A 19,419-nucleotide genomic window follows, 5' to 3' on the forward strand; every position below is an offset into this window, starting at 1 on the left:
CAAGTGATATTTATCCCAGGAATGCAAGGGTGGTTCAACCAAAGAAAACAATTCAATGTAATACACTAAATTAACAGAACAAAGGGGAGGAAAACATGATTACTTCAATAGTTATAGAAAAAGTATTTGACAAAATTCAACACCCTTTCATGATTAAAAAACTCAGCAAACTAAGAATAGAAGGAAACTTCCTTAATAAAATAAAGAGCATTTACGATATATCCACAATTAACATTATACTCAATGGTGAAAGACTGAAAGCTGCCTTCATAAGATAAAGAAAAAGACAAGGATGCCTGTTTTCATCCCTACTACTCAACATTGTACTGTAAGTCCTAGTCAGAGCAATTTGGCAAGAAAAATAAATAAAAGGCATCCAAATTAAAAAGGAAGAAGTAAAATTATCTCTATTTAAAGATAACATGATTCCATATATAGAAAATATCATAAAATCCACAAAAATACTACTAGAGCTAATAAATGAATTCAGCAGGGTCAACACACAATAATCAGTGTTTTATACACCAGTAAGGAACAATCCAAAAAAAGATATTAATAAAACAATTCCATTTATAATAACATCAAAAAGGATAAAATATCATGAATAAATTTAACCAAAGAGGTGAAAGACCTGTACATTGGAAACTACAAAACATTACAGAAAGAAATTAAAGAAGACCTAAAAGTAATGGAAAGATAATCCATGTTCACTGATTGAAATACTTAACATTTTTAAGATGGCAACTGTCAAGCGATCTACAGATTCAGTACAAGCCTCATCAAAATTCTAATGGTCTTTTTTTTTTTTTTCCCAGAAATAGAAAAGCCAATCCTCAAATTCATATGGAACTGCAAGGGGCCCCAAATATCCTAAACAATACTGAAAAAGAAAAACAAACTGGGAGGACTCAAACCTTCTGATTTTAAAACCTACTACAAGGCTACAGTAGTCAAATGTGTATGGTACTGGCTTAATAGAAATATAGGCCAAAGGAACAGAATTGAGAATATAGAAATAAAACAAAACATCTATGGCAAATTGATTTTTGACAAAGGTGCCAAGACCATTCAGTGGGGAAAAAACAGTCTCTTCAACAAATACTGCTGGAACTGGATAACCTCATTCAAAAGAATGAAGCTGGAACTCTACCTCACTCCATATACAAAAATTGACTCAAAATGGGTCAATGCCCTAAATTTAAGAGCTAAAACTATAAAATTCCTAGAAAAAACATACGGGCTAATCTTTATAACATTGGATTTGGCAATGGATTCTTAGGCTTGACACCAAAAGTATAAGCAACAAAAGAAAAAAATTAATTGTACTAAATAAAAATTTTAAACTTTGATGCATCAAAGAACATTAACAAGAATGTGAAAAGGCAATCTACAGAATGGGAGAAAATATTTGTAAATCATATATTGGATGTAGAATCAATACCTAGAATAAAGAACTCCTACAGGGGCTTCCCTGGTGGCGCAGTGGTTGAGAGTCCGCCTGCTGATGCAGGGGACACAGGTTCGTGCCCCCGGTCTGGGAAGATCCCACATGCCGCGGAGCGGCTGGGCCCGTGAGCCATGGCTGCTGAGCCTGCACGTGTGGAGCTTGTGCTCTGCAACGGGAGAGGCCACAACAGTGAGAGGCCCGCGTACCGCAAAAAAAAAAAAAGAACTCCTGCAACTCAGCAACGACAAAAACAACCCAATTTAAAAATGAACAAAGGAACTGAAAAGAAATGTGAATCAAAACCACAGTGAGATACCACTTCGCACCTAGTAGGATGGCTTTAATAAAAAAAAAAAAAAAAAGGAAATACAAGTATTAGCAATTTGGAGAAACAGCTGTTAGGACTGTACAATGATACAGCCACTATGGAAAAGTTTGGAGGTTCCTCAAAATGTTACAGAATTACCATGTGACTCAGCAACTCCACTCCTAGATATATATCCAAGAAAAAGGAAGACATGTCCACACAGAAACTTGTACACGAATGTTTATAGCAGCATTATTCATAATAGCCAAAGGTGGAAATCCAAATATCTAAATGTCCATCAATGGATGATTGGAAAAACAAATTGTGACTTTCCAATTGTGATTGGAAAAACAAATTGGAAAAACAAATTGTGAAAAACACGTTTTCCAATCAATGGATGACTGGAAAAACAAATTCACACAATGGACTGTTATTCAGCCATAAAAAGCAAAAAGTACTAATATATGCTGCAATTTAGATAAACCTTGAAAGTATTAAAGCAAAAAAAATCCAGAAACAAAAGGACATGTACTGTATGATTCCCTTTACATGATATATCCATAATAGGCAAGTCCATAGAAACAGAAAGATTAGAGGTTATCAGGGGATGGGAAGAGGTGGAATTGGGAGTAGTTACTTAACAGTGTTTCTATGGGGTAAGGAAAAGTTTTTAAAATAGAGCTCTGGTGGTTGCACAACATTGTGAATACACTAAATACTACCAAATTGTATTAAAGGCTAACATCAATTAAATAAAAAACTTTATGTAGAAATAATAGAGCTTACTTTCTTAAAGAAATTTATTTCAGACATTAATTTTTAGCCTTTTGCTAAATTATCCAGTAAAAGGTAGTTACCAAATAACTTATTTCTTGAGCTGCTGCTACACATTCTACTCCAATGGTAGTCAAACTTGGATTCTTTTCCTGGTGCTCTAATATTAAAAGTAAACCATATACTTACAGAGATTTACTTTTTCTTGTTCAGATATAGATAAGTAAAAAGGTTTCCACTAAACTCGTAATTTTTAAAACCCAACAGCAAAGAATTAAAATTTTTATGTAAAACTTGTACACTGCAGCTTCTTGAGTCTCTCATCTTTGGGGAGGCTCTTAAGTTCTCAATTTTTCATGTTTTAAATTGCTCTAACGAGGATTTAATTTCACTGGATAATCAACACTCAACTCTTACTCTTTTCACTTTTTTATACAACTACATTTTATGCACATAATTCTATGAAACTAACATTGATTCATTGTATTCATAAACATACATTTTAATGTCAGCAAATAATTTCAAGCTTTTTTCATAAGAATGGAGTGTGGTTTTATAGGAAAAAATAAGCCTACAGACAAGTTTCGATTGAAAAACTAAGTCTTTATAGATTTAGGTAAAAATATAAAATATAGAGGTAATACTTTCTTCAAATAAACCACCACATCTTGTAGCTATGTGGTTCATCTTCATACAGCTAAGAAAAAAACTTCTCATGGAGATTTCTGGAGTACTGGAAACCAGAGGTTTCTGTAATACCAATTATTACAAGCTCTGGCTCATCAATAAAGTAGCAAGTAAATCTTTAAATGGTCACAGCAAAAACAAAGACCAGTAGCGTTAGAGTTCACCATTATTTTCTAGCTGTCAATACACTCAGAACAGTTAAAAATACAAAGACTCACCTTCTATTGAACCAGTATGTTCTCTTTTTTTTTTGTTTTTGAACCAGCATGTTCTTTAAATTTGGCTACATAGCAGTTCCCAATCAGGGGTGATTCTGTCCCCACCAGGGACATTTGACAATGTCTAGAGATATTTTCGGTTATCACTTTTGGAGCTCTACTGGTTCTAGTGTGTGGACTCTGGTGAGTCTGCCAAACCTACAACACAAAGGACAGCCTCCCACAATAAAGAATTATCAGGCCCAAATGTCAACCTTGAGATATCCTGAGCTACATTAATGGTCTCGGCCATTTCCATCCTGAAATTTGTACCACAATCTCAGAACACTTCACTGAAACTGTTGTTCTGTTCTGATGTCACAAGCTATAAATTTGATTTGTAACTCTAAGACCCTGGTTAAATAATACAATCTCAGGAAAAGCAGAGGTTAAAAATATTTAAGAGAAAACTGATAGAGAATGAAATATAAAAAGGAAATAAAATAGAACTCAAGTCAGAGCTATGTATGACCAAAATTTTAAGATCTTGTTAGATTTCTAGATCTCTCCAATTTATTAGCTTTAATCTGCAGTGTAAACAGTACAAAACATGACTGAAAATTAAGGGGCAGGGCAGAGGTTCTTTCTATATTTGTGCCATATAAATACCTTTTCACTAAAACAAAATTTAAAGAAACAACAAACTATTTAATTCTATGTTCAGGTTTCAATTTTCAGCACTGTGTTTACCTTTGCTGACACATCACGTCTTCTTTGGAAGGAGGCAGGCATTAAACTATTTGTTCTTCCTGATATTTCAAACCTGTTAGTACTAAAAAGCACTTTAAAAAATAATAGTATTTAGGATATCCTTAATTCCAAATCAGACTGTCCCAGAGAAAGCAAATGTGCTACATCTGTTACTTCTGTTAGTTCCTCAGAATTAAAAAAAAGAAAAAAGGTAACAAAATAATCTTCACATTAAAATCTCAATTAATACTGGTCCCTAAATAAAAGTCAGTTTAAAATAAAAATCAAGTTTCACAAAATAAATACACTGAAGCAACTATAATAGTAATAACCTTTATTTAAAATATTTTTTAATCTAGGAAAGCTCATTTTACATGAGTTTCCAACTAAATATTAGACTCAGAAACAAAGAAAATAAAACCAGAGAAAATCTTCTGTAGAAAAAATACACAAGGAACATTTCTACATGTGAAAAAGCAGTAAGCAGTCTTAACATGAACATCCAAGTCTTACTCTCAATTCCATCTCTCCTAGTGAACACCACTATCAACCTTGAGATCTGACTTGTTCTTGTCATTCTTCACTGAGTAGATGAAATATGTTAAGGTGTCTTTTTCATTCACTGGAATTGACCTAAAGTGGCAACCAACTATCTATAAAGAAAAAAAAAATTGAGGAAATTAAATTATAGATATTAACAGATTTTATAAACTAGGTAAAAAATACTGTCATCAAAAGAAAATGTGTGATGGTAAGAGCTATTTCCTTTTAAAAATAAATTTAAATTTAACAAAGAACCAACAGGATGAAAAGCATATAAGAGTAAGATATTGTGAACAAGAGATACTGTGATTTCAAAGGATCCCTTGGCCCACTCAATTAACTATACATTAATTAGAATGTGTATTTCCTTTTACTTATTTTGAATTTTATAACTGAGATCTAGATTAGGATGTAAGTAGTTTTACTTTTAAACTTCAAATATCAATGAAACAGAACAGAATGTAGGAGTCCACATGCATCATATAATGGTTTAGTCTCTACTTATGGAAAAAGGATAAACATTAAGTTGAAAAAGCTTTGGTACTATAGAAACAAATCATGAATTATCTTACAAATATGTCTGCTACAACTTACATTCATTCATTGGCAATATTTTTTGTTAAGGTTCCCTGAAAATTATTCTGAATAAAAATTATTGATGGAAAATGAGAAGGGAAAAAGGGATGTCCACTGAAGAATGTTTACCTGCTTTCTTGCCTTTTCATTCTGTGCACTGCAACTACGAATAGAAGTATAATAGACTAAACTGGGGCGCTGATATGCATATTTAGATTCTAGAAGATAAAACTTCTTAAAGAGAAAGATAATTAAGAGACTTAAGGAGGACAGTCACTCAACTCTGGAATCATTTGTAAATATCTGCATTTCTGAGTAAGTTATAACACTCGTGACTATTTGGATTTCTCATTTCTAAAAAAGAAAATAGCTCTAGAAATAATTTAACTTTTTAAAAAGAAGATCAGATTATCAAAAACTTCAAGTTTGATTTCCGCATTTAAAAAATATATACATTTAAATATAACATTTAAAATAATCATTTCTTCAGTTCTCATTTGTCCCAAAACAAAGGTACCTTCACTTGATTAGTAAACTGTATATATATCAATATAGTTTCATCATGGCAGGCAATATCTATATTTATGTTAATATTAATGTACTATACAATCCAAAAAGGATGTGATCTTTTAAATCAAATTTAAAGAAAAATTAGATTTTTGTTGCCTAGGCAAGAAGGAAAGATGCAGCTCTGGCTAAAGCCTTAATATACCGGACCTTAATGTTAAAAAGCATTCTACTCATCTTCTATCTTATTCAATATGCACATTTTAGAAAATGTTGGATTACTAAATTCAAGCTGAAGAATATAAGAAAACTTATTTATATATTTACTTATATCCTGTCGAATAGGTTAAGCATTTTTCTTTTAAATATGATTGAAGTACAAACATATAAATCTATAAATATCTTAATATGATGTACAGATTTCTTGGCTCTATTATTTCCTGAGAACACAAACACACTCAATTTTTTAAAATTCACTGAAGTACTACAAGTCCTGTATCAAGAAACTATAAGTAAAAGCTTGGATACAAGTCTTTGCATCTTCTAGATGTAAAAACATGGGTGCTTCAAATAAAACTAACATCAACCAGGACAAGTTCTGAAATAGTTAAATCAGCCAGGTATGGGAATACTGTTTAGGGGCTTATCTGTAAAACCTACTCCATCAAAAACTTCAAAAAATAAATTCTAACAAAGACATCAAAGTTTATTAATTTATTTTATTATGCCTCAATTAGGTGTTCAATAAATGTTTACTTAACAAATAGGATTTTAAAATAAACAGGTTTCTAGAATGAGAATTAAAAAACCTTTCACTCACTATTTCTGAAAGTCATTATTGGAAGATGCTTAGAAAACTGCACACAATCCATTGAGTAGTCATTACACAAAGGAATTTCCTACGTGGTAGACAAACATTTCTTCCACAATAGCTTTTTTCACTAACTTTGATTTTTCTAACTCCTGATAAAAGGTATTGTTATATATGCTACATTAACAATGTCATTAGCATTTAATGACCCTTTTTTATATGAACAGGTTCATTTAAAGGTTAAATAGCTTAAAACTCATATATACCTCCACAAGCTGTGCTTTATTAAGTCCTGGTCTGGTTGGGAGTTTGAAGTGTCTTTTGTATCTCCTAAGTGTATTCACCTGTAATTGGTATAAATCAACCTGGAAAAAATTAACGTATCATTTGTTAAAGACTTAGCTTTGTTATATATAACAACAATGCAATTTCAACACAATGAAAACTTAACTCCATTATTAAAAATGCCTTTTATATAATCAAAACTACAAATGTATTAAACACTTCAATCTTTTGAGCATAATTATTAAAGACCAGGGACCAAAAAAAGAACTTATAAGACAACAGAGCTCTAAGAGTTGTCAATTGAAACTGTAATAAGTCCAATTGTGTAACTGCATGTTAACTGGCCATATTTAATTTTGCTTTCATTTTCAGATTTTTCAAATGTTTTAAGTATTTTTAAAATTTGTTCATATTTTTTAAATAAAACTTTCAGAATGGAGGACTTAAGATTTACATTTAACATACGAAAACTTTCACCTACCTCTGGAGTATCAATATCTTGAACAGGTGAATCTCCTCCATCATCATCACTCCCTTTTCTCTTTCTTCTGTTTCGAACGCTCTGAATTAAGTTTTTATGATAATCACAAATGTAAAGATGCCTTGCCTGAAACAGAAAAGTTTCACAGACTACTTATGATTGCCGTAAAATGTGTCTATGTATTAAAAATATGTAACAGTGAATTATTAAAAATAAAAACAGTCCAAACAGGCCATTGTTAAGACAACGCACGTTTCTTTCTACTCTAGTCCTGAACCCAGTTAAAACCTACCATGTCTGGTAATATTGTTAAGAAGACTGGGGGTGGGGCGGGGAGAGGTGCCAGTAAGGGAAGCGAGACACAGAGAAGAACGAGAAATTTCTACCGTCTGGATTCTGTCATCAAATTGCAGCGATGGTGAACTAGATTAGTTCAGTCATGCTGTTTTTTTTTTTAACAAGGGGAAAATGATGCTGTTCACAATTTTGCTATTTGATAGCATTTTCTCTACTTAAAGAGCATTTTAAAATACCGTAATGTATGCTTCCTAACCTTGCTAACTTAATACTCAAATTATAATCGAGCACAAAACTATCCATTTTTACAAATAAGTTGCTGATTTCACATCCTAAATTTAAATTTGAACTTCTCTGCGTATTAAATAAATGCATTTATCAGTAATACGTTTTTCCAACCAAAGCAATGTGAAATTATTCAAGTATACCTGAAAAGTTTCTCACGAACACGACGGAGGAACTAACTGAATAGGCAGAAAACTTTAATTACATAGTTCTGAGAGCTGTACCGTAACATCTGAAATACCGGGTTTCGTACATTAGCAGTTACTCCTTAAAAAAAAAACAAACAATTGAGGACTGAGCTAATAGGCTTTTAAATTAACCTCTAAGCTAAGGGCAAGCTAAAAAGATGCACAATGTGTGCCGGTTCTGGCATCTTGTTATTTATTACCGTCGCCCAGAGCTCCGGTAAGTGGAAATGGCCGTTTCTAAAAACCTCAGCGACGGTCAAAAGAACAAACGTGCGAAAGGACGAAGAAAGAAACCCTGATGGCTGCCAAACGGAGGGCAAAACCGCAGAGGCTGCGCGCTCCCCACGTTGGGAGCGGCTGCCCGGGATGCTGACACGGCCGCTCGGCTCGCAGCCAGGCGTCCCCTGCACCCGCGCCCGCGGGACGGGGAACGGGATCCTTGTCGCCCGCGGCGTCAGGCCCTACCAGCACTCCACTGTCCCCAGACCGGGGGAGCTACTCCCCGGGGCCGAGTGCCGGCTCGGGCAGCAAAACAAAGAAGGCGCCTCCGTTCCACAAGGAGCCGCCGGGCTGCAGGACAGCTACTCCGGGCCCTCTGCTCGGCCGCCCCCTTTGTTTCGCGCCCCGGCCTCCGCGGAGGAGGAGGAGGAGGCAGGGCGCGGGTGAGGTCGCGCGCGGGCGCGGGTCCGCGGCGCGCGAGCCTGTCGGCTGCGGGCGGAGGGCCGAGCTGCAGCACATTGTTGTTTCCTTCCTACTAGAGACGCCGGAACGGGCTCGCGCTGCGCCCAGGTCTGGGGGCCCCGCACCCCACCGACGTCGCGTCTGCTCCACTCCCCAAGCGCCCGCGGGGCGCGCAGGGCAGGCCCGTCCCGCCGTCACTTACGCTCTTATCCAGCTCGATCTTCACCTTCTTCTGGGAGATGCTCTTCTGGATCCTCTTGCTGAAGCTGGCGTTGCCCGCCGCCCGGCCGCACCGCTCGCCGTCCTCGCGCAGACAGCACAGCTGCCCCGGGCCCGGCCCGGCCGCTCCCGGGGGCCCCGCTGCCGAGACCCCACCGGCGCCCGGCACCTCGGCCCCGGCGCCCGCTCCGGCCCCGTTCCCAGCCGAGGCGGCGGCGGCGGCGGCAGCAGCGGCGACCACGGCGGCCATGACGACGGCCGCGTCCCCGCCGCGGCTCATGTCTTCGGGCGTGAAGCCGTTCATGTCCCCGCGCTCGCGGAGACGCGCTGACAGAAGCCCCGCTCGCCGCGCCGCTCGCCTCTCGGGAGACGTCGGGGTCTAGGCTGTCCCTCAGGCACCTGCCCGGCGGCGGCTACTCACTCTGCGCCCGCGGCCTCCGGACAACACCGCGGGCCCCCGGCCTGCCGGTGTCTGCTGGCGCCGGGACCGTGGACGGGGCTTGGGGTCGGGAACCGAATCTGGCGTCGCCTGGAGCCGGGACGCCGCTCACTGTCACATGGAGGAGACTCCTCAGCAGTTGGACCACTGCGCCTCCGCCTCCCTCCGGCCCTCGACCTGCGCAAGCGCGTTGCGCCCTTGCCCGTCCCGCCCCTTCCACTCTGTCGCATGGCACCACGGGAATTGTAGTTTTCTTCCGGGGAACCAACCTGAGCTCCAATCTGACCCAGCGCTTCGCGGTTTAGGGGAACTACTTATCCCAGCATTCATGGCGCGGAGGCGGGCCGGGCCTTTTTTTTTGGGGGGTGAAACACGGTGAAAACAGGGGCGTGTAGTTGGGGTTGCGAGGTTTTCTGGCTTCTGGTCTCTCCCGGGAAGTTGGGCTGTGTTTAGCTACTGAATTTTGCAGAGCTGGCAATTTATACGAAGAGGTTACTCAACTCCTGAGGCGAAGCACAAAACGCGGGGGGGCGGGAGTAGGAGGGAAGGGGAGGGAGCTTGTGGGAAAGCAGTTTCGGGCTGTTTTCGTATCTGTGGAAAAAGTTTTTGGTATGACTACGTTTTTGTGGGAAGCCCAGACCGAGGAGAAGCCCTGGCATTTTTCGGGTCCCGGAGGTCCCGCAGCTAACACCACGGGATCTGATAGCAGTTCCGCTGACTGACGCCCCAGACTGTCTGTGAGGGCGCCTGCCGGGGGGAAACGCGCGTCCCGACCTCGGCGCCGGGATGGGGCCGATGTCGGGCTGGAGGCCGCCTCCAGATCCTCGCATTGTCCCTGCGAGGAACGCGCTGGCTTGCGGGGCGCACACTGTCGCTTCTTGAGGTGGAGCTGCTGACAAGTGGACTTAACGGGGCTGCTTTTCGCTTCCACCCCCTGCCTCTCCGCTTTCTCCTCGAGGGAACTGGGAGCCGGTCTAATAGCATTTAAAAGGGACGTGTAGCCCCTCCGAGTCTCGGTCAGCCTGGGGCTCCCGGAGCCCGAAGGCGCGCGCCCGACCGAGAGCGCAGGGAAAGCGCAGTTCCGGGATCGTCGTCGGCGCGCGCGTGTCTGTGTACGTGTCTGTGTGCGCGCGCGTGTGCATGTGTACGTGTGCGTGCGTGCGTGTGGAGGGCGGGGTGGAAGGTTGGGAGAGGCTAGTACGAAAGCTGCGCCTTTGCTAATTGCAGCGCGTCATTATTTATCAGTACGTATATCTTGTTTAACTATCCCATTGTTTAAACAAAGATAGAAAGCAGTAGGGTTTTTTTTAAAGTTCTTTTATATTTACTGAGTAAACTTATTGATAGATGAATTTTCAGTGCCATTCAGTCCATCTGTGCACTTATGTTTTAGGATATAGCAAAGGAAGAAAAAAAAATGTAGTGGGCAAAAGAAAGATGCTGAATGGTGAGTATTTGTGTTATCTTTTCAAGCTGCACTGCCCAACGGTGTGTCTGCTAGCCTTATGTGGATATTAGCACTCGAAATGTGGTTATTGTGACTGAAAAACTGAACTGTTAATTTTAATTCATTTAAAATTTTAAAACTGATTTCAGTTATTGGAAAACTTTTAAATATGTTTGGAACAACTTGGTTAGGAATCTATTTTTTCAACTTAAATTTTATGAAATCTAAATTTAGCATCTGAACTGTGATGTGCCGGTATGTATAAACTACCAGCAGGATTTCAAAGACTTAGTACCAGACTTTTTTTAAAGAATATTGATTAGCTTAGTAACATTTTTTATATTGATTACATGTTCAAATGATTATATTTTGGCTATACTGGGTTAAATAAAACATTAAAATTTACCTGTTCCCATTTTTCAAAATGTGCCTACTATAACATTTAAAACTACACATGTGGCTCACATTATATGTGTATTTAGATATTGTTGGCTTGAAGTATTAAAACGCAGAATAATACTGTTTATAGATGTATTTTCTTAAATAGTAAAAATGAGACTATATCGATAGAGTGGACACACACCAGCTTCAAGGTGGTGGTCATCTCTTAGGAGAGGCCAATGGATGGTATCTGGGAATGGCTAAAAGGTGGTTTCCATTTGTAAGTTTTTATTTGTTAAAAACAGTCTAAAGCAAACGTGATATTGGGATGTTGGATTTTCATATTTTTTGTAATTTTATATAATTTAAAATAATTTATAATATTGTTTGGTTCTTGCCCTTAAAAGTTTATAGTCTACCTTCTGCAAATGTGATCAAATCAGTTCATGTACGGTATAGTTATATATCAATTTCATATGAATTTTACTGAAGTGACGAATTGTGACTATGCTTCCTTTACAGACAATATAGTAATTTTAGAAGTTTCAGTCACTCATTTATTGCATGCTAGGATCTTTTCTAGGCTCTGGGGATACAAAAATAATTGGGAGAGGGTCCTAGCCATTTTGGAGCTCACAGGTAGCTTAACAAGCACATGATACATGCTATAGACTGAATGTTTGTGTCCCCACAAAATTCATATGTTGAAACCTAATCCTCGTGTGATAATATTTGAAGGTAGGGTCTTTGGGAGGTGATTAGGCCATGAGGGTGGAGCCCTCAGGAATGGGATTAGTGCCCTCAGAAAAGAGGCTCTAGAGAGCAACCTCACTCCTCCTGCCATCCATGGGAGAAGACGCCCATCTATCAACCAGAAAGTGGACACTCACCAGCCATGAACCGGTCAGCACCTTGATCTTGAACTCCCCACCGTCCAGAACTGTAAGAAATAAATTTCTTTTGTTTATAAGCCACCTACTCTATGGTATTTATTTTTTATAGTAGCCTAGACAGACTAAGACACATACCTCAATAAAATTAGAGGAAAAGTACAGACTTAGCACACAGAAGGAAATGATTCACCTCTGAGAAGTAGAAAACATTCCTGGAGTAGGTGACATGTAAATTTGAGATTTAAAGTATCTCTTCAGTGAATCTGTCTTCCCTACAAAGAAATTTTCTTAACAACCATGGATCATTGTTTATGTCTAAAACTCCTCATATTCAGGGCAGGTAATAATTTCTTGCTCTAAGTATAATTCACAGTCAAGGTTGGAATCAGGTTTTGGGGAGCTTCAAGTTTATATAATCTGAGGGGTCTTCTTTAAGAAAAATATACAGAATTATGAATGTAAAATTAGATACAAGCCTTTTAAGGGACTCTGAACCTTACATCCATTAGCTTCATGGTAAATTTACCTCACAATAGACAATATGGAAAATGATTTATGAAACCTAAATTATAAGAGTGTTTTTGACATCATCAAAATATTCTTTGCTTTCTGAAAGGGTTCAAAACATTCTTTGAAAAGCATTTTCCCCTGCCTTTCTTCCCTCTAAAGCTTTTAATATAATTGAACTTTTCTGGGTTTATTGCAAAATAAGCAATTAAATAAATTAATTTCAAAATATGCAAATTAGTACATAATCTTCACATGAACATGATGGTAAATTCAAATAATACAAAAAGTTTCAATATGAAAAATAAAAGCCTATTTCCTCTCATCTCCCCAAATCTGTGTCCCTAAAAGCAACCAATGTTAGCAAGTTCTGTGTTTCCTTCTAGAAAAACAATTATATGCATATACCAGTATATACATGTCTATACATGAATAATTCTATTTTATTGCAGCTAAGGATCATGCTGTTTTATACCATGCTTTCTTTTACCTAGTTTAAAATACAGCAAGCACACCAAAAAAGTGCACAAAACATAAATGTCCAATTTAAGCAGTTTTGGTAAAACAAGCATCTATATAAATACTTTCCAGGTCAAGAAATAGAACATTGTCAACAGGGCCAGCTTTCTGGGCATGCAAACAGCGCAGAGGCACAGGGCAGAGGCTCAGAAGCCCACCCCTTCCGACCTGTTACTCTCTCCACTCTGCTTGCGGTTCAGTGCTCATCATCATCATGAAATTCTTAACCATTCATCTTTGAATTTCTGGGTTCTGGCGGATCTCTCCTTGCCCATCTCTGCACTGGCCTGAGCACTCCGAGCTGACGCAGGATGTAACCGCTGTGGTGCGCAGCCCCTCCCTCTCCCCGCCCCTCGCTGAGTTGGGGGTCAGGCCGCGGCTGCCTGTGAGGGTCTGCCTTTGACCAAAAAGAATCGCTATACCCAAGGGAGAGCGACGTTAAATAGCAAATTAGAAAACACCATGACATGTCGAGAGAGAGAGAGACGACGGAAGAAAGAAAGAAGATTTTTGCATTGGGTCCCACCAGTTGTGCCGCTGGCCTTGATTGACAGCCCTGAGTGACCGCATGTGCTCCTCCTCCATCTAACCCCTCACCGGCCAGCAGCAGCTATCCTGATTTCTGGTATTCACTACCTGCCTTTTCTTTATAATTTTACCGCACAATTATGAACTCTAAAAAGACATTTTAGTTTTTTGTGTGTTTTTGAACTTTTTAAAAGTGGAATCGTGTACTTTGTTATTGTTTTCTCTGGCTTCTTCACTGTCTTGAAGATCTGCTTGTACCTCGCTTAACTAGCTCTTTTCATTGTGGATGAATAAAATACACTTTATTTAACCATTTTATTGTTGATGGACATAGGGGTTTCCAGTTTAGGGATATTAAAAGCAACCTTGCCATGATCATTCGTGTACATGTGCCCTGATACCTCTGTGCTTACAGTTTAATAGGACAGGTATTTAGGAACAGAATTGCTGAGTCATAGAGTATGCATAGCTGCAACTTTACTGGGTACTTCCAAACTTTGACACTTCCACAAGCCTTTTTTTTTTTTTTTTTTAAACGATCCAATGGATTTGTCTGTTATCTCTCGATTTTACATTGAGTGTTCCTGATTACTAATGAGGTTATATGTTTATTGGTCTTTGGGCTTTCCTCTTTGGAAGCTTCTGTTTAGGACTTCAGCTGTTCTTCTATTGGGTTTGTGACTTTTTCTATTGATTTGTAGTTCTTTATATATTCTGAATAAGAGCCGTTTCTCGAAGTTATGTATTGCAAATATCTTTCCTACTCTATCACTTGCCTTTTGACTGTGGTGGCGACTTTAGGTTAAAGTCTTTTAATTTTTTAAAAAATATTTATTTATTTAATTTGGTGGCACCAGGTCTTAGTTGCGGCACTCGGGCTCCTTAGTTGTGGCATGCGAACTCTTAGTTGCAGCTTGCATGTGGGATCTAGTTCCCTGACCAGGGATCGAACCCCGGCCCAGTGCATCGGGAGTGCGGAGTCCTAACCATTGCACCACCAGGGAAGTCCCTAAAGTCTTTTACTGTGGAAAAAAATATATCAATCTTTTCTTTTATGACTGGTCATTTTTGTGACTTAATAGTTCCTTAGTATCTTAGTACCTTCAAAATCATGAAGATACTTTTCTGTATTACCTTCTCACCAGAGTGTTTTTATCAATTTCATTAGACCTTTCAAAGGACTGATTTTAGTTTTGTTCATGGTTTCTATGGTATTTTTTTCTATTTCAGTTCTTCTCTTTTATTATTTCCTTCTACTTTGTTTATTTTGCTATTCTTTTACTAATTTCTTTACAAATATGTTCATTAGAAGGTATACGTTTCCCTATGAATACTATTTTGTCTACATCCCACACATCATAATATTATCTAAATTCCTTCATGATTATTTTTGATGCCTAAATTATTTGGATGGAGATGTCTTAATTTCCAAACATATACAGATGGTCTCGTATCTCTAAATCCACTAAAATTTAATGAGGTTTGCTTTTTAACCAATATGGTTGATTTTTTAAAATATTCTGTATGTACTTGAAAACAATGTATATTGTGCTGTTAGGTCAGTGTTCTATTTATGCCCATTGGGTATTATTAAATGGACTAATCAGTCTTATGTATCCTTACAGACTTTTTGTCTCCTTGTTCCAACTAATTACTAAATTAAAATGTCCCACTTAGCTTGTAGATTTATTTCTCTTCTTAGTTCTGTCAATTTTTCTTCTGCATATGTTAAGACCATATTATTTATACAAATTAAAAACTGTTATGTAAACCCAGAACTGAACATTTTAACATTCTGTAGTGACCTTCATAATCTCTGTAATGATTTTAGCCTTAAAGTCTATTTTGTCTGGTTGCTATCAATATAGTTACAACACCTGTCTTTTACTTAGTGTTTGCATGATATATTTTTCCATCTTTTTACTTTCAGCCTTTCTGTATCCTGATGTCTTAGATATGTTTCTAAAACATGTGGTTTTGCATATTTTCTTTTTAAATCTGGCCTGATAATCTTTCTTTCTAGAAAATGCAAAGTTCCTTTCAGAATCACCTTTTTTTTTTCTGGCTTCTTTTAAAATTTTTTTTCTCTCTTTGATTTTCTATGGTTTCACATAAAGTAAAATGCCTTTTATTTTTTTAATCCTGCTTGTACTTCACTGGGCTTCTTATAGATTAACATCTTTAATCAATTCTCAGAAATTTTCAGCCATTATCTCTTCACATATTGTCTGGGTCCTTATTCTCTCACTCATTTCTGGGACTCCAGTTTGATATATATATTAGGCTATCCCAGTGTCTCTTGCTCTATCTTCAATATTTTTTATTTTTAATTTTGTCTCTCCTTCCCTCATTTGGGATGTTTCTTTTAACCTATCTTCCAGTCAGTCATTCTCTATTTAGGTGTGCCTAATCTGCTCTAAAATTTACCCATAGTTTTTTATATCTTTAACTATTCTATTTTCTAGTTTTATAATTCCCATTTGGTTATTTTTCAAATCTTAAATGTCACTTTTTATGATTTCCAGTTCCTTGACAAAATTTATAAGCTTGACTTATTTTCATGAACATAACAAGCATAGTGGTATAAAGACTATGTTTGTTATCAAGTCTTTTTGTCTGTTGTTTCTGTTGGTACTGGCTAATTCTTGACCCTTCTTTCATCCCATTATCTTTGATTGTTTTCTATTCATTTTATTTGAAAACTTAATTATGGAAATAATTTGAGGCATTGGATCATGTTCTGTTCTTCCAAAGAGGAGTTTCATTGCCTTCTTTCAGGTTGTTAAGGGTTCCAATAGTCCTGAACCCATGCTTGAGGATTTCTGAGTCAAACAAATGATTATAGTCCATATCCCCACTTTTGGCCTATGCTTCTTGGGGGTCCTGTCACAGAGTGGGAGATATTTCACTAGGGTTACCCTCCTTAATGTGTACTTGACTTACGCCTAGATCCAAGTGACTGCCAAATGCTCAGCTTTTTTCTCACCTTTCTTAAGTTGCTTGTTTATGACTAGTACTGTTTATGTTAAAACAACATCTGCAACCTAATAGTGTTCGGAGTCTAACATCTTGGTCAGCCCATCTCTGCTGCTTCCACCATGATTTTCTTCTCACCAGAATGTGAGGCATACAAAATGCAGAGGTAGTTCCCAGGTAATGCTGGAGTTTGCTCTACAAATACAAAACTATCTGTGGCTGACTACCAATTTGGAATGGTATTAATCTTCAAAAATAAGTTGAACGTAGCTTTAAATCCCCAGGATCAAAACAAGAATTCTTGGGACATCTCATCCATAATCCAACTAGATTATGATAAGATCCAATAAGACCTTCTTACACATTCCCATACAATGCTCTAGTTTCCTGGGTTCACGAGAAACATTTTACTAACAGTTTTCTTTTTAGCGTATCAAAATAAAATGCTGCTTGTCTCTGAGCCTCTTGCATTAAAATTTTTAAATCTAAACTGTAGGCCTTATATGATTTTCCATTAAACTACTTTGTTACATTATCTTCTAGACATAGCCTTAATGTCGTAGTAGGTGTGAACATCTATATAATTGGCTCTAATTAGGCTGGTGATAACCAGAACATTCTTGTTCATTATCTAAAGCCAATAATCATAGTACTTTCAGAGAATTTCTTCATTTCTTTTGAGAACATGGGAGAAAAATTAATTATATCATCAATCTATAAGAACATGGGGTCTGCTTAGTTCTTAAACCTCTTATTCCTTTTCTTGAAATCTATCCACAGCAACAAGGAGAATGAAAATAAGTTCATGACTTTTCAGCAAACAGCTGACTAACAAAACCCCAAGGCTCCAAAATTACATGTGAACGCTGTAGTAGGCAACTGAGACCAGAAGCACAGTGCAGCAAGTGTACGTAGGAATTCAAGAAAACATTTTGGGAGAGATATGAGATTGAATAGGGTCCAAATACCCAAGAGGGAGAGAGAGAGGATAGAAAGTGCCTAATCAGAGATAGCAGATCTTAGAAAGCACCAGTAAAATAACTTTCTAAAAGTGATAATATTATTTTGGAAGGCAAAGCCTCGGTCCCTGCAGCCTGTGAATGAATCAGGAAATTGAGAACTGTGTGCAGAAGCTTTTCAGAGCCAGGTTAGGTACTGAGAGGCAGAGGAAATGTGATTTCACAGAGTTGCCATCTTTTAAGAAAGTAAGTCTTTTGCTATAGCAATGGAGGAGAGAGCCCACGAATGATTAGTTCTGTAAAGCTATCCTGGCCCTTCTTTCCACCTCCTGATAACAGTCTAGGAAAATTCAGCTCTTCCAAATATGAGGATTATGAAAATCATATGCACAACAGCTACTCAAAAATACAGTAAGGAAACTGTGAAACAGAATAAAATGATTTTCTTACAGAAGATGAAAATTTACTGGGAAATTGTTACCATAAAACAAATGAAATTTATAACTCAACATGAATTTGAAAAACTTAATGCAACAATCCTAGCTATGAAGTAAAATCACAAAGAAGTAATAAACATAAGACTCAGGTAGCTGGGGGCCAGACAATAGGTTATTAATGCCTACTTTTTATAAGAATATAATCAGAGAATTGAGTATTTTGACCTTTTGGGGATGTGTAGTAAAGAATTAACCTGGACTTCCCTGGTGGCGCAGTGGTTAAGAATCTGTTTGCCAATGCAGGGGACACGGGTTCGATCCCTGGTCCGAGAAGATCCCACATTTCGTGGAGCAACTAAGGCCGTGCACCACAACTACTAAGCCAGCACTCTAGAGCCTGCAAGCCACAACTACTGAGCCCACGTGCTGCAACTACTGAAGCCTGTGTGCCTAGAGCCCATGCTCTGCAACAAGAGAAGCCACTGCAATGAGAAGCCCGCGCACTGCAACAAAGAGTAGCCCCTGCTCACTGCAACTACAGAAGGCCTGCGTGCAGCAACGAAGACCCAATGCCGCCAAAAAGAAATAAGTAAATAAATAAATTTATTTAAAAAAAAAGAATTAACCTTACTGGTCTGGTCTTTGCCCTCATGTCCTGGGAGGTAATCTCTAGGAAGAGTAGGTTTGTTTACCTGGGGGCCTTGGGCCACATGGTATCCTCTCTATGTCCAGAGGGGATGGAGACTAAAAATCAGCCATGAGGGCTGTCAACCATGTCTACATAACTGAGTCCCAGTAAAAGCTCTGGAAACCAAGACTCAGATAAGCTTCCCTAGTTGGCAATATTCTGTGTGTGTCATTGCACATTGTTTCTGGGAAAGTAATGCTGTCCGTGACTCCACTGGGACAGGACAACTGGAAGCTGCACATTTGGACTTTTTCTGGACTCTGCCCTGTGCACCTATTCCTTTGGTTGATTTTAGTCTGTATCCCTTTGCTGTAATAAGCCATAAGTGTGAATATAACTACTTACAGTGAGTTCACTGCATCCTTCAAATATATTATCAAACCTAACAGGGCTCTTGGAAACTGTGAACTCTGAAGCTGGTGTCAGATGTGAGGGTGGTCTCTTATGGACCACTTCCCTAACTGTGCAGGAAATTTTTGAAGTTTTGCCACAAAGTATATAATCAGATTTTTAAGTCATGCCTACTGATGGGATATATTTTATTTGTTCACAACAGACTCCTATGAGAGGTTGTGTGGACTATTTGTGTGTTTCTGTGAATTTTTGATAA

The 19,419-nt window shown here is 38.3% G+C and overlaps 1 protein-coding gene and 1 long non-coding RNA gene across 10 annotated transcripts in view; one reads left to right on the forward strand and one right to left on the reverse strand.

Annotated features, from left to right (window-relative positions):
• The window catches only part of SAP30 (Sin3A associated protein 30), a 75,484-nt gene extending 65,846 nt beyond the window's left edge, over window positions 1–9,638 (reverse strand). For 6 of the 9 annotated variants that reach the window (XR_009519950.1, XR_009519948.1, XR_009519951.1 and 3 more), the window contains exons 1-4: window positions 9,019–9,638; window positions 7,366–7,491; window positions 6,866–6,964; window positions 3,434–4,815 (exon numbers count right to left, since the gene is read on the reverse strand). Coding sequence is in view for 2 of the 9 variants with exons in the window: in XM_060015287.1 (XP_059871270.1) it covers window positions 4,693–4,815; window positions 6,866–6,964; window positions 7,366–7,491; window positions 9,019–9,339 (669 nt within the window). In the remaining 7 variants the exon portion in view is untranslated. Of the gene's footprint in view, window positions 1–2,207; window positions 4,816–5,410; window positions 5,445–6,865; window positions 6,965–7,365; window positions 7,492–9,018 lie in introns of those variants that run through there. The other 3 variants (XR_009519947.1, XM_060015288.1, XM_060015287.1) reach the window with 3 other exon arrangements.
• Window positions 9,639–10,657: 1,019 nt separating this feature from the next.
• LOC132427612 (uncharacterized) lies at window positions 10,658–18,693 on the forward strand. Its single transcript, XR_009519954.1, has 3 exons — window positions 10,658–10,718; window positions 10,868–10,921; window positions 18,425–18,693. It is a non-coding gene; the product is annotated as an uncharacterized lncRNA (long non-coding RNA).
• Window positions 18,694–19,419: the final 726 nt, after the last annotated feature.

Source organism: Delphinus delphis, chromosome 6, assembly GCF_949987515.2.
Source record: "Delphinus delphis chromosome 6, mDelDel1.2, whole genome shotgun sequence".
Taxonomy (NCBI): Eukaryota; Metazoa; Chordata; class Mammalia; order Artiodactyla; family Delphinidae; genus Delphinus; species Delphinus delphis.